Source organism: Helianthus annuus, chromosome 4 (genome assembly GCF_002127325.2).
Source record: "Helianthus annuus cultivar XRQ/B chromosome 4, HanXRQr2.0-SUNRISE, whole genome shotgun sequence".
Taxonomy (NCBI): domain Eukaryota; kingdom Viridiplantae; phylum Streptophyta; class Magnoliopsida; order Asterales; family Asteraceae; genus Helianthus; species Helianthus annuus.
The window spans coordinates 202,076,237-202,092,855 of NC_035436.2; the positions used below are offsets into that span (position 1 = coordinate 202,076,237).

The following is a 16,619-nucleotide window of genomic DNA, read 5'->3' on the forward strand; positions in this document are numbered from 1 at the left end:
AAACTACATAAATTACCTTTTTCTTTTTTAGGGATATCTCCAATTCACAGCAAGACATCAAAATCTGATCTACAGAGAGTCTGAGAATGTACTGGCAACTTGAGCCAAGCACACACTTGCCACCATACTGATTTAGCCATAGTGCAAACGCTTTCAAGTGATCTGAACTATAAAATGTAAACGTCATAAGCTAAAATGACATGTGAAGTATAAGTTAAGAATATAAAACTAACACTTAAAAAATTTGTGTAACTAAATGTTGATCATGTGCTCGAACTTCATAAACCAACATTTAAACGCCAATTTTTTTTTAAACTCAAATGACTCTCTAACTAAGGCATAAATGAGCAACATTGACCAAGTATATGGTATAATCACCATACCTTGTATAGCCAAAGGAAGGAAAGTCGGATATCGTCTCCACATTAACTAAGTATATGGTATAATAGTTCTTATTCTACTATTAAGAAAATACAAAGGGTTTCATTGAATATGAACATCAATAATGCTAAACCAAACACAAGTTTGAAAGCTTGAAACATGAGATCTAACACAAGATGGCGTAAACTGGTTTGTAAGGATATAAATCAAGGAATCACTCCCGGTTACATTTTATAACCATGTTATTCTAGGACATGAACATAAACCATAGCGATTAATTGACATAACCTTAAGAGCATTTCATGCACTATCCACCAACCATTTTATCCTCAACTACGCTAATTATAATCTAATGGTGGAATCAACACGTACTATTGCATAACAAACGATAATCCATCTTACAATTTTTTTGAACAACTTACAATTAACCAACTAAACATGAACAAAAGAATAATTATGAACAATTGACATGTCATCCAATAACATTCAAAGTGTTCAATACAAACAACTCAAAGAGTCAAACCATTATCTTATCTGTAACCATGGTTATTGGTCCGTTTATTCAACCATAATGTGTTGAGTCTTTTGGATCAGTTCTGTTTAAATGTAATGGAAAACATGAATAACATACCTGTTACAGCAGACAGGCCAGCAGAGAATCCAGTCAGAGATGCAGCCATCGTGTTAGACATGATTGTCAGGATGATCTGGTTCCTCCTTAGGGTGTAAGTTAATGATGGTGATGAAACTGAAAGTAGGGTAGTTTCGGTTATGGGGAGAGAGACGAAATATTGATGTTATGAGGGTTTGTGATTATGTAATGTGTGTAACCCTTTAACTCTCTAATAAGTCCCTTATTTATACACCCAAGAGGAAACACAATTAGTTAATAAGGGTAATATGGTCCATCAACAATTACCAACTAATTATTAATAGGTTATTAATATATTTTGATCTAATATAATATAAATGATTATAAAGGCTACAAGATTAAATATTAATAATATATTTAATCTCACATTCTCCCACTTAGCCGAGTAATCATTTATCATGAGTATTAGGTAAGCCTGGCCAGGAGTTAACACTCATTTTAGCTTTAAACCAAGAACTATAGCAGAGAAATACAGTCGTTGAATCATCATTCGACTCAGGACCCCCATTAATCATACTATAGCCTCAATTTAAAACCTAATAGTTACGATCAAAATATGTATAAGCCCTTTAGTGTTTGATTTGTATTTATATTTGTCTATATGTCATTACACCGGCAGAACATATGTTAGAGACATACAAAATCAAACTGAGGAAATTTTATTAATTAAAAAACATAAGCTAGTACAATATGCCATTAAACAAGGTCTTTAGTAAGTCCCATATTCGTTACATGTTCTTCGAAAACTTTAGGTGGGAGACCTTTAGTCATCGGATCCGCTAGCATACCTTTAGTACTAATATACTCAATACAAAGATTATTTTCCTCAACTCGTTCATGTACGAACAAATATTTTGTATCGAGATATAAACCAGCTCCAGTCGAACTGTTACTGTTCCAGAAACTAACGGCAGCTGAGTTATCACAGTAAAGCTTCAATGGTCTAGAAATGGAATTAACGATTTTGAGTCCAGTGATCAGATTTCTAAGCAACATTCCATGACAGGTTGCGTTGTAAACAGCAATGTATTCTGCAATCATTGTGGAAGTTGTAGTTAACTGTTGTTTATGACTCTTCCATGAGATAGGTCCGCCTGCTAACATAAAGATGTAGCCCGAAGTGGATTTCTTGTCATCTTTGCATTTGGCAAAGTCAGAATCAGAATAACCTACCACTTCTAAGTGATCACTTCTTCTATAAGTCAGTTTATAGTCTTTCGTCCCTTGCAGATATCTGAGGACCTTCTTAGCTGCTTTCCAGTGATCTAGGCCAGGATTAGTCTGATAACGGCCTAGCATTCCAGGAATATAAGCGATATCTGGGGGAGTACAGACTTGAGCATACATCAGGCTCCCGACTACTGACGCGTAAGGTATCTGGCTCATTTGCTCCTTTTCAACCTCTGTTGTCGGACACTGGAATGAACCGAAAACATCTCCCTTAACTACTGGAGCGACGGAGGGTTTGCACTGTTGCATGTTGTAACGTGTAAGGACACGATCTATGTAAGTCTTTTGAGACAATCCTAAGATCCCTTTGTGTCTATCTCGGTGAATTTCGATGCCAATGACGTAAGAAGCATCTCCGAGATCCTTCATGTCGAAGTTATGCGAGAGTAACCGCTTCGACTCATGCAACATGTCTAAACTATTACTTGCCAATAAAATATCATCTACATAAAGGACAAGTATAGTAAAGTTACTCCCACTCATCTTGAGGTAGGTGCATTGATCCACTTGATTCTTCATAAAACCTTGCCTCTTCATGACTCCATCAAACTTGAGGTACCATTGACGTGATGCTTGTTTTAACCCATAAATGGATTTCTTCAACTTACAGACTAGATGCTCCTGACCTTCAGGTTTAAAGCCTTCAGGTTGTTTCATGTAAACATCTTCGTCTAAGTCTCCGTTAAGGAAAGCAGTTTTGACGTCCATCTGATGTAGCTCTAAATCAAAATGAGCTACTAGGGCCATAACGATCCTTAATGAATCTTTACGAGAGACAGGTGAAAACGTCTCTTGATAATCAATTCCCTCTTTCTGAGTGTAGCCCTTTGCAACCAATCTCGCTTTGTAGCGTTCAACGTTCCCATTCAGATCCAGTTTTGTTTTGAACACCCATTTACAACCTACAGGTTTGACACCGTTGGGTAATTCTACCAAATCCCAAATGTCATTTTTCTTCATGGATTCAAGCTCATCAATCATTGCTTTGTTCCATTCAGAAGACTGATCACTGCTAATGGCTTCATTATAAGAGATAGGATCATTGAGCTTTCCAGCATCCATTTCAGTCAGGTAGGTAACGTAATCATCCCAATTAGTAGGCCGTTTCTGCCTAGATGACCTCCTGAGCTGATTTTCGGGTTCAGCGTTGTCTTGGTTTTGAGCGTTTGATGTGTCTTCGTTATGAGGTATAATGGGTTCTGGTTGTGGAGATGGAGTTTGTGCAGTGGCTTCAGGTGCAGTTGCATGGGGTACAAGAGGAGTAAACGGAGTAATGGTAAGCGACGAGTCTCTCCCCCCCGCGTCTTGTACTTCTTGCAATTCTTCGTAAGGGTTGGTACTGCTCCCACGGACCTTGAAATCCTCCAGGAACGCAACACGCTTGGTTTCAACAATACGGGTGACATGGGAAGGACAATAGAAACGATAACCCTTTGAATGATCAGGATACCCGATAAAGAAGCAGGTAACTGTTTTAGGGTCAAGTTTCCTTAGGAAAGGATTATAGAGTTTTGCTTCAGCAATGCAGCCCCATACTTTCATATATTTAAGACTCGGTTTCCTTCCTGTCCAAAGTTCATAAGGAGTTTTAGGGACAGACTTAGAAGGAACTCTATTGAGTATATGAACAGCTGCTTTTAACGCTTCAGTCCAGAGGAATAATGGTAAATTAGTGTTGGCTAACATACTGCGCACCATGTTCATAAGGGTACGATTTCTTCGTTCAGCGACACCATTCTGCTGAGGTGTACCAGGCATGGTGTATTGGTTCACAATCCCCTGGCCCTTACAAAACTCATAAAATGGACCAGGAGCTTGACCCACATCAGTATGTCTTCCATAATATTCACCGCCTCTGTCTGATCTCACAACTTTAATTTGACGATCTAATTGCTTTTCAACTTCAGCTTTATAATCTTTAAAAGTTGTAAGAGATTCAGACTTTTCCTTTATAAGATACAAGTACATGTAACGAGAATAATCATCAATGAAAGTGATAAATGAAGTATGTCTTGTGATGCCAGCGATTTGATAGGGACCACTAATGTCAATGTGAATGAGTTCTAATAAATTAGAGCTCCTAGTGGCACCTTTCTTATTCGCTGATGTCATTTTGCCTTTAAGACATTTGACACATGTTCCAAAATCAGTGAAATCGAGAGGAGGTAAGACTTCATCCTTTACGAGACGATTTAATCGTTCTCTTGAGATGTGGCCTAAACGTTGATGCCACAACATAGATGAAGTCTCTAAGTCTCGAATTTGTTTCTTTTCCATCTTTGTGAGTGATTCATTTATATTATATGACAACAAAGATTTGGAAAAATTATCATCTAGTTCTAATCTATACAGACCACCATCCAGAATGCCAGTTCCATAAACAACGGAATCATAGAGAATAGAGAGTTTGCGATGACCATGAGAAACGACAAAACCGTCCATGTCTAACTTGGTCCTGATACAAGGTTCTGAGTTACCTCAGGAACATATAAGGTATCATAAAGTTTAATACATAAACCAGTTTTCAAAAATAATTGTAATGTTCCTATGGCCTTCACTTCTAATTCCCGATCATCCCCAACTTTAAGTGTTCTTTGGTTTCTTCCCAGCTTCCGGATTGTAAGGAATCCCTGAAGTGAATTGGTAACATGAACCATAGAACCAGAATCAAACCACCAAGAATTAGCAGGAACATTTAAATTAAAGGACTCAAGTATCATGAAAAAATCGTTACCTTTCTTAGCCAGCCACTCCTTGAAGTCAGGGCATTCCTTTTGCTTATGTCCTGTCTTTTTACAGAACTTGCAATAGGGTTTGCCTAAGGAGTTCTTAGAGCTGGAAGGTGTACTTGTATTAGGATTTGGATTTGGCTTTTGAACCTTAGAAGCATCCTTTCTTTGATAAGAGTTCTTCCTCTTCTTTGAGCTGGAGGTGGTGAAGTTAGCAACATCAGTAGTGCGATCCATCTTCATACGCTCTTCCTCCTGCACGCACATAGCGATCAGCTCACTCATCGTCCACTTGTCCTTCTGAGTGTTGTAATTGATCTTGAATGCTTCATAAGACGAAGGAAGCGAAGTGATGATGAAGTGAACAAGAAAACCATCACTGATTTCCATCTCAAGGCCCTTCAGCTTATTGGCCATGTCATGCATCATCATGATGTGTTCGCGAATGCCGCTCCTCCCATCATACTTAGTTGTCACCAGCTTGAGGATAAGAGTACCGGCGTGTGCTTTTGATGTTCCCTTGAATTGATTCTCCACAGAAGCCAAGTAGGTTTTAGCATCTTCAGAATCAGGAATGGCCCCTCTGATTAAGTTATGAATGGACTGCTTCATGAACATGAGAGACATGCGGTTACACCTAGTCCATTTATCATGGACTATCTGCTCAGCAGCAGTACTTGTAGCGGTAAGGTCCGCTGGCTTATTCTCTCTTAAAGCATAATCAAAGTCTAGCAATCCTAGAGTAAGCATGAGGGCATCCTTCCATTCAGCAAAGTTATCACCAGTCAAATGTGGAATCCCGCAATTGGGTGCTGATAGTGGAAATAAGATGAGCAAGTTATGATACAGAAGAAGAAGTCCTAATGTGATCTAATGGGCTTGTTACACTAAGGCAGGCATAAATAATGACCATTTTAATTATGAAGTTGTGATAATGTCTATTACTAACATTAAAATAATAGACTTAGTTAAAAAATTCTACTTAAACGAAGACAAATCAGCTTTGGCCAGAAGTGTAATCATTTAAGCATGTGTGCAAAGTAATCGTGACAAATCAGCTTTGGCCAGAAATGAGACAATCACTTTAGTTATGCACTTGTCAAGCATGCTAAACATAAATGAATTAAATCAGCTTTGGCCAGAAGTGTAATCATTTCACGTTTGTAATGCATACTCAACATAGCTTTCATAATACTTGAACAATAAATAGATGTATTAAATCAGCTTTGGCCAGAATTAATACATCAGAAGCTCATTCAAGTAAAGCTATTTTGGTTTTGCAAAAATTATCTGATTCTGATAAATTAATTAAGTGTTAACAAAACCAAGTATTTAATAGCAAACCACCTGTTAGCGCGAAAATTATCTGATTTTTAGTTCACATTTAAACAGCCTAAGTTTTGAGATCTCGAGTGAGGTCTCGAGTCATGGTCTCGAGTTAGGTTTCGAGTTGTAGCTTTATGGTCTCGAGTCGCAACCTTGGTCTCGAGTAGCAACCTTGGTCTCGAGTTATGACCTTATAGTCTCGAGTAGCAACCTTGGTCTCGAGTTATGACCTTATGGTCTCGAGTAGCAACCTTAGTCTCGAGTAGCAACCTTATGGTCTCGAGTTATGCAGATTTGAGAGCGTTTATGACTTTGAGTCGAGACCTTGTGGTCTCGAGTCGAGACCTTGTGGTCTCGAGTCGAGATCTGATGGTCTCGATTCGCAGTCTGATGATCTCGAATCCCTGTTAACAGCTGTTTTGTGATGATAACTGAAAACTCGAAATTTTAGGGATTGTGGGATAATGTTTCCTGTTTTAATGCTGATCTAAACTTATCAAAAGATTTCGAAAATAATAACTGATTATCTTTTGACAGTTTCCGAAAACTTTATTAGATAAAATTAAGATCAAAACAGTAAAAACACCCACTAATCTAAATTATATTCCAAATCTTAGGGAATTTTCGAGTTTTCTTAGAACAATATGATGAACCCTAAAAAAATAAAATCATAATTCTGGGTTCCGAAATCTAGATTTTAAGATTTTGTTAACAGATTTCGGATACTAGGTTACCCATTAAGATTTCGAGTCAATTTATCAATCAATTATTTTCCGAAAACAGGGATTTCGGCTCATTAGAACTCGAAAACAGTTTTGATTTTAAATCTTAAAAAAACTTCCGTTTTCCAAATTATGATCCCAGAATGATGGATACGAAAACAGAACTGATTAATCAACATATGCTCTGATACCAGATGTTGGATCAGTTCTGTTTAAATGTAATGGAAAACATGAATAACATACCTGTTACAGCAGACAGGCCATCAGAGAATCCAGTCAGAGATGCAGCCATCGAGTTAGACATGATTGTCAGGATGATCTGGTTCCTCCTTAGGGTGTAAGTTAATGATGGTGATGAAACCGAAAGTAGGGTAGTTTCGGTTATGAGGAGAGAGACGAAATATTGATGTTATGAGGGTTTGTGATTGTGTAATGTGTGTAACCCTTTAACTCTCTAATAAGTCCCTTATTTATACACCCAAGAGGAAACCCAATTAGTTAATAAGGGTAATATGGTCCATCAACAATTACCAACTAATTATTAATAGGTTATTAATATATTTTGATCTAATATAATATAAATGATTATAAAAGCTACAAGATTAAATATTAATAATATATTTAATCTCACAGAGTCAAAGCTACTATAGGAGAGAGTACCAACTTCTAACTATTTAATGATGAACAAACAATAAACATGTAGAAAAAAACTTCTCAAGACCCATTCAACCCGACGTATCAAAGGTATAGTAGCTTTGACTCAACACACTATGACGAACACCCGTTATATCAAAGGTTTGTACAAATTTTCAGGCCACGAGACCCTAAGACTAAGGGGTATGGAGAGCCTCATCCCCAAGGGGATGGGCCGCCACGTCGGCGCCACGTAGGAGTGGCTTGGAGAGGATGGACCTAGGGGGTGGGGGATGAACCCCTTTGTGTATATATATGTATGTATGTATAGGTATATGTAAGAGAAGGAAGGAGGAGGGAGGACCGGCTACCCCGGCTGTGGGGTGCCGATTGTACCGAGCCGAGCCCCAGGGGGCGGTGTGGGGGACCGGCGCCGGTCCTAGCCGGGCCTCAGCCGGCCCCCATACCCTTTAGTCTAAGTTGATACCAAACAGCTCCCCAATACGTCTAGTTTATATATATGTGGAATTTGAAAGGGTAGGAGGGATGTTAAAAATATAGCTTTTACATATTATACGTTGAGCCACACATATTTATAAACAAAAAGATTTCATTCATTAAAAACAAACAGAGAAACTATAAAATACGATATTGCTTATCGTATGTTATGTACGCGATCAGGAGATTGATACGCGTGTCATTTCGTATTTTTTTTTATAACGTGCGTGATTATGTATATAACATGCGTAATTAGGGTTTGTAACAATCCATGGGTAATTTTGAGTTTAACTTGGGCAATTTTCATGATTGTTGGCATGCGGGTTTTGATTTTTTTTATAAAGTGCGTAATTATGCATTATAACGTGCACAATTATGCAAACTTTGTTGTTCCCACCGACGCGTTGCGGCGGGGAACCAACCATTTTTTGGAAAGTAAAAATCATAGCGTCTCAACGAAAATTCGTTTAAATTTTAAAGTGATAATTTTTTTTTTTAAATTCGGGGGTTGTAGTGTAAACGAGTTTAAAATAGTAAAAATAATTTTATTAAAGTTCATGGGACGTGTGATAAATTTATTAAAACTCAGGGGGTAAGAATGTAAATTGGTTTAAAAAGCTTTAACATAATTTGAAGGGGTCAAAGTGTAAGAACCAAAACCTTTGTGGCCAGAACATAAAAAAAAAAAAAAAAGAATAAAGTGTCTTGTAGGATGGTTACAAATGACACAAAAAATTGAGTAAATTACATAAATGTCATAAGATAAAAGGTTAAATTTATGAGTGTAGATGGTATTATTGTAATTAAAAGCAGGAAACAAAAGAAAACATGTCAGGTTAGTGGTAAAACAAAAAAAGTACAAAAAAGTGTGGCTAAAAACAAAATATAAAAAGTTTTTTTGTAGTTAATGATGTGTTTTAACTTTTAATATATAGTATAATAACATGCATAATTATACAAATAACGCGTGCGATTAGACTCAATCCGTGGGTGATTAGACTCAATGCATGCGTAATTATGCAATAACGAGCGTAATTATGTCAAGTTAATTATTATTGTACCACCACGTTCAATTAAAGGCCTAGGACAGGTCAGATGTGTGATTAAAATGCTCGCGCACACTTCGCACGAGAAGCACTTTTGTACGTAACCGTCCTCAGAATAAATAAATAAGTTATTCAAAATATCAGTTTGTTACAAGAAATAATTGAGTCATATAACTCAAAATTTAAATCATCATACAAATAATATAAAATAATCATCATACAAATAATATAAAATAAGTTTTAATGAAAAGAAAACAATCTAAATGATTTGATTTAATCTGAATGAATAATAAATAGATTTACGATTTATCAGACTTATAAATATAAAATAAGTTTTAATGAAAATAAAACTTTATAATTTAATATCGTTAATTTTATTTATTATAAATATTTTTTATGATAAATTGGATTCCTACGCATGTCCTACTAATGATTAAAAGAAAATGAATTTCGTAGGAATTGCGTCAGTGTTTTCCTACACATTTCCTACAAATATATATAAATGTGTTTTTAAAATAACGTATATGTATTTTACAAAAAAAAAAAAAAATTATCCATTCCGTGAGTAATCTGTCGGAATTTTCAACACACATCCTTCGGAATCAATTTAGAAACAACACATATTTTTATTAAATAATAAAATTTATATTTTAATATCGTTAATTTTGTTTATTATCAATATTTTTTTTTTTTTGCGATAAATTGGATTCCTACGCATTTCCTACTAATCGTTAAAATAAAAACGAATTCCGTTGGAATTCCGTCGAAAATTTCCGACACATTTCTTACGCATACCGATTCCTACGAAATTCCGACTAAAAGTTAAAATGAAAACGAATTCAGTCGGAATTCCGTGGGAAATTTTTGACACTTTTCCTACGCATAACAATTTGTGGCTTTTTTGTCGCTTTTTTTGTTACAAAGCTAAGACCCTTTCTTGTTCGTCGGAATTTCGTGGGAAAAGTGTCGGCATTTTCGTTCGTAAGAAATGTGTAGGAAATTTTGGTAGGAATAGTAGCACTTTTCTAGTAGTGTTATAGATAAATGTTGGTAGAAAAAATATGAGACTTCCGCAAGAAATGGATAAAAAAAATCATATTTTATTGCTTTCTTTTCACGGATATATATAATTATATAATAAAGCAGTACGTACGTATTGTTTAATTTCATGCATTAAAATCTCCAAATTTTCTAAAACCCTACGTAGATGGACAGAGACCAACAAATTGTTCCATACATTCAACAAGAATTGTGTGATTATGATGATGCATTAGAACCCGGTTATCGCTTCCGTCCGACTGACGCAGAGCTCCTCGTCTACTACCTTAAACGGAAGATTGAATTAGGCGAACAACCCAGATGCCGGATATACGATGTTCATGTTTACAACCACCACCCTAACGAACTTACAGGTTAGTGAAGCATAATCCGATCCACCATCGTTCATAAAAATATATAAAACAAAGCAAAAATACAAAGAAGTATCATCGACCGCCATATTTACTAGCATTATGTTGGTAAAGATGGTTACCAATAAATAGTTAAATACCATTGGTAAACGGCTGTAAAAAAATATGGTCGTGGTAATTTGATTTGTGACAAAATATTGATGGACTGCTTTAACGAGGACCGATACTCCTTTGTTTAGTAGTGTAAGATTTGTTTAGTAGTGTAATATTTTACACTAATTAATTAATCTTTTTTGATGGTTTGTTGATAATAGAGCGCTACCGGTCGTGTGAAGGCATATGGTACTTTTTTACAATGAGAGAGCGAAAACACCCGAAGGGGACACGAGTGAATAGAAGAACGAAGGACTTTGGGTATTGGAAGTCGACCCAGAAAGGTGAGGTGTATGATTTTGTGGCGAGACGTGTGGTTGGAAAGAAAAGAAGTTTAGCTTATCATGACGAGAAGGATCGTAAGACCGAATGGCTAATGTATGAGTATACTTGCAATGATCCAAATCTCCCAAATGGAAGCCATTCCAACGAGGTATATTTACTTAATAGCTCTTAGAGGTATATCAAGTTAACAAATTTCATTGGTTAGCAAAGGTATTTAAGCCTATAAATGAACCAAACGAACATGAACAGGGCTTGTTCATGTTCGTCCTTTTAACTTAACGAATGGACATGAATACTTAAACAGACATATTTTCTTGTTCACGTTCGTTTGCTAAGAAAGTGAACGTATTCAGGTTCGTTTATTTTCGCTCATTAATATTCTAAATGAACGTAAATAAAGAAAATAAATGGAAGAATGTAAACGAAGAAAATGAACTTGTTTGAGTTCATTCATTTTCTCATAGTTCGTTTACCCAAACCTTGGTTCTAAAAAAATTGGTTAGGTTGATGGGTTTAAACGTAATGGGCTCATTAGTATTACTAATAACTAAATAAGTTTAAAAGAATACGTAAATTAAACGGACATAAATGAATGTAATTAAATGAACAAATATTAACGAATGCAATGAACGAACATAAATTAATAAACATAAACGAACGTTTACAAACAAAAAAGAACGACGTGTTTACTAATCATTTATTTGTATTATCCTTTTATCTATCATTTGGTTTTTGAGCAACTTTTGTTACATTCTTGTAGACGACCGATTGGGTATTGTGTAAGATATACAAGAAAGCGTCAACCCGAAATGTTAATCATAACAATCAGCCGACGGATCAACAAGTTGAGAACACAAGTAATCAAGGGGATGCAATCCAACAACAAAACCAACTCGATGATGAACCGTCACCTACCAAAAGACCAAGAGTAAATCATCCAAGTGAACAAGTTCAACATAATGAAACTGATCATCATTTGGGGTCTATGTTCCAAACGAACCATCAATCTACTGGAACAAGAAGCCGGTTATCCATTGCGATGGGGTCGGGTCAGCCCATGTTTCCTACTCAAGCATTTGGTGTTGGTTATAACCATCGTCTGGGATCGAACACCAAACCCACCGTGCAACCACCCGTTGCATTTCAAGACCCTAATCAAGAACAAGTTCAATCTTACAACGGGAGCTCAACGTGTGAACAAACACTAGTCAACATGCAAAGTGGTTATAATGGACCCATGGAGGAGAATGCTACTGATGATGATATATGGGATCTAGTAGACTATGAGGAATTAATGTCACTTCTTGAAGATTAATTAAGATGGTCACATGATGAAATAAGGAGAATCATAGATAGAATCATACCCAAAACATTCCGTTTATCCATTTAATAATTACACAATTGAACATAAGATGCTACCAAGAATGTGTTGTTTTTGAACGTTTTATCAAATTATCATATATGGTGCATGGTAGAAATGTTAATAACCAAATTAGGTGATCATTGAGTATTAAGCTTATATATAGGGGGCGGGTGTGTGAATATATATTTTTTTGAACGGCCAACTAAGTCACCGGATAAGCATCATGAGATGCCCTTAATTGAGCAAACGCATCCCCTCATCCATAACGGTCAGAGTTGGATGCATACCCGAGCCATCAAGCCACCAGTTCTGGGGAAAAACCGCCCGAAGACCCATTGCGGTAAAACCCGATTCGGCTCGGTTTCGAACTGGAGACCTCCAGAGAGGCCTAGCCCTAAACTTCATCGCCGCCACCAGTGTCCTACAAAGTGATGCTAGCGGGTGTGTGAATATTAAGTCCCTACATTAATATTTTGGTAGACCAATCAAAATGTTGGATTTCAGTACAACTAGAACATCACCCGTTTTTTAAACGGGTTAGACATGCCAATCCAATAAAAACAAACGCATACATAAAAGCTCATTATTTTTTAAATAAATATATAAAAAATAACAGAAATACGAGAATTATAGATGGCTTCCTTGAGATTTTATATTTTGATGGTTAAGAGTTGTTGGGTTGTGTTGAATATACACATTTTGGGCTGTAATAACTATGGGCTTTGAGCCATCGAGCAAGCTGCTGCCTGCTAGTGCATGCATAAGACCGGCCTGTTCCATACCGCCATACGTCCTCTTCAATGTCAGACTAGGGGGGCAAATAGGGGTGTTCAAAAAACTCGTGACTCGCAGCTCGCTCGAAACTCGTTTGAAAAAAGCTCGAAGAAAGCTTGGCTCGAAATTGCCTCGGTTGTAAACGAGCCAGCTCGGCTCGGCTCGGTTTGTAAACGAGCCGAGCTCGAGCTTGGCCTGGCTCGGCTCGTGAGCTGGCTCGATAAGGTTTACATCCTTCATTTTTTTGTCCCACATCGCTTAGAAAACAAAAACTAAGGGAGTATCTCCCCTATAAAAGAAGGTAAAGACAATGTACAAAGCGAATTAACTAGTTATATTTGCATATTTAGCCATATGGTTAAATTAAATGGCAATTAAGACCCTTAGTCTCTGAACAAATTCATTTTTAAGGGCATTTTAAGTAGTAAATTTTGCGGTTCTTTGTTAGTTCGAGCTAGATCGAGCCAAGCCGAGCTAGCTCGAATTCTAATCGAGTCGAGCTCGAGCCTCAAATCTCAGCTCGATTTGAAATTCGAGCTCGAGCTGAGGCAGCTCGAATCGAGTTCGAGCCGAGCTTGAGCTGGGTCTAGCACGGCTCGACTCGTTTACAACCCTAGGGGCAAACGAGTTGACCCGAGCCCGAGCTTGAGCTCGGCTCGTTAGTAGTTTTTCAAGCTCGAGTTCGGCTCATTTATTATCTATTAGTTAATATATTAAATATAAATAATAGGCTCACGATCTCGATAAGTGAAACTCGGGCTCGAGCTTATTTACTAAACAAACTTAAAAGGGGTAAATATTATTAACTATTAATAAAACCTAATATTATACTAAGGCTTTACGAGGCTAACGAGCTTCACATAGCAGGCTCGAGCTCGGGCTCGAGCTCAATAAGGCTCGACTCGTTTCGATCTTTTTCTCAGGCCGATCTCGAGTAGCTTGCGGTTTACACCCCTAGTCTAGTAGTCTGAAGTATCACATGAGAAGTTAAAAAACTTTTGGATCATCGAATATAATAATACACTTTAATTTAAAATAATATATAACCTTTATCAACACTTTATACAGAAAATGACAAGTCAATCGAAATAAAAAATATATTTTGTTTTTTTTTTCAACTAAAATATAAACAACAAACTTTTCTAGAAAAATCTTTTTTACATTTTTGTGTTTTTGTTCCTATTCAGCCCCTCGGTTAATCATGTCCATGTATCGTTGTAACGACTCTTGTCTTTGTAACCTCATCTCATCGTTAAACTTCTTTATGAACGCTTCAACTCGCCGATTCAACTCATCATGACTCAGCGACCCCTCTTTCCTCAGCTTCCCGCCAGATGGCGGCAACTGATTTCTCGATGACACAACACGGTGGTTCTGGCGGTCATGGGATGTTTCCAATTTGTCCATGACAGTGTAATCTGCCACTTGCTCGCCGTCGTACGCATCCGACGGTGGCGCGTGGTGGTTGTGGTGGTGATTCTCGAAAGCATCGGACTTCCGGAGATGTCTGTTCAAGGGAATGTGACGACCGTCGGTTATCATCTTCCACGTGCTCTCTAATGTTTCGTGTTTACGCGGCTTCGATACTCTTAGCGATTTCACACCTGTAAATAAAATACCATGAATTCAAAATTAAAAAATGTAACAGTTCTTTCTAATAGTTTTATTATGTGAAAAAATAATTTTATATGACACATGTACATGATAATATTAATTACATTTTTCATTATGTTCCGTATTAACTTATTTATTTTGAGATTTAATGATTTATAATGATAATAGACTGATATTTTACTACTTCAATTCTTTTTATGACAATAATGATATGCATGTAACTATTTCAATTTTAATTTATTATTATTGTCCATAAAATTATACAAAAATAGAATGGTTTGACAAAAATGTATTTCATAATAATAATAATAACAACAATAATAATAATAATAATAATAATAATAATAATATAAATAATAATAAAGTTTTTACAAAACTAACAGGTATACACGATAATACTAATATATGATACTGGCAGGTATATTCGATACTTGACAGATAATTACCCGACTAGTATTATACAGGGTATGTAACACGGTTTAGAAAAACTAGGTCTAAGATTACCGTCATAACTTCTAAACCGTGTTACATACTCTTTGGGTAATTATCTGTCGAGTATCGAATATACCTGCCGGTATCACGTAATACCGTGTATACCTGTTAGTTTTTTTAAAAACTTTATTATTATTATTGATTTTATGGAATAAAAGTTACCTTCGGGGTTAGCTTTCGAGAGTCTCCGCTGGTGAGCAAATCTGGAACTAACTAACGGCATCTCTCTCACCGGAAAACTGAGATCTGATTGAAGCTTCGCTTTTGATATCACAAATTTATCTTCAGCTTCATCTAAATCGTTCACCGGAACTGTTTCAATATCAATAGCCGGCGGTTCAACCTCATAAACCACGAGACTCCCCTCAGTTTCCCTATCTTCCGTCTCGTAAACCACCGCCGGAGTTTCAATCTCATACGCCACCGGTTGAATCAACAACGGCGGTGATTCTGACGGCAGATCATCGGTCGTTTCGATGTGATCATCATGACGGTGATGGTTGTAGTGGAGCTGGAAACGTGAAGAAGCAACGATGGTGATGATGATGCCGTTAACGACGACGTATAGATAAGGTGGTGTGAGCCAGGAGAGTATAACGGACCAGATAACCGGTACGTCGTAAACTGCAAAGTTTAACACCAACGGGAAGTAGAGCTTCATCGCCGTCGCTGCGGATAAAACGCCGGTGGAGATTAATACAATCTTCAAAGAAAGTGGTGAGGTTGAAGTTGAAGAACCCATTTTCGTTTCCTTTACGTTCAAAAGCTTGTGTGTGTGTTTTTTGAATTTTGAAGGGGTCAATCGTAATTGATATAGGAGGTATAAAAAGGGCTAATGTCACATTTTGGTCCTTCGTTTTAGTGGAAGGGACAATATCTATGCTTAAACTATTCTTATGTGGTTGTCTTGGCACTTGTAAGTTGCAAGTATTTGAACTAAACTATATTAAATACTATGATAGAAATTTAAGTATTACACGAGTTTATTAAATATATTTTATATACTAAATAATAAAAAGTTACATCTTTAAAAACTCGAATATTGCACGAGTTGAATAAACACGTGTATTACATGACTTGAATAAATATAATGTAATCAATTAATGCACACAGTCGTCAAGATACGTTTTTGGAAAAAAATAAACTTTAATGTACTAAAAGGTTAGAAACATGTGTGTTACACGTGGTCGGATCAATAAAATATTATTATTAAATAGCTATTACTAATAAGCGAAAAAAATAATAGAAATAGTTAAGAAAAAAAATATTAAATAAATAAGAAAGAATAAGATAAAATAAAGGTAAAAATTAT

At 36.4% G+C, this 16,619-nt stretch overlaps 1 protein-coding gene across 1 annotated transcript; it reads right to left on the minus strand.

Moving 5' to 3' along the window:
• Nucleotides 1-14,212: 14,212 nt before the first annotated feature.
• On the minus strand, nucleotides 14,213-16,107 carry LOC110937973. The gene is made up of 2 exons (XM_022180444.2): nucleotides 15,470-16,107; nucleotides 14,213-14,805 (listed from the first exon to the last, which is right to left on the minus strand). Exons 1-2 carry the CDS (start codon nucleotides 16,047-16,049, stop codon nucleotides 14,381-14,383), a joined length of 1,005 nt encoding a protein of 334 aa, XP_022036136.1. The 5' UTR covers nucleotides 16,050-16,107; the 3' UTR covers nucleotides 14,213-14,380.
• Nucleotides 16,108-16,619: the final 512 nt, after the last annotated feature.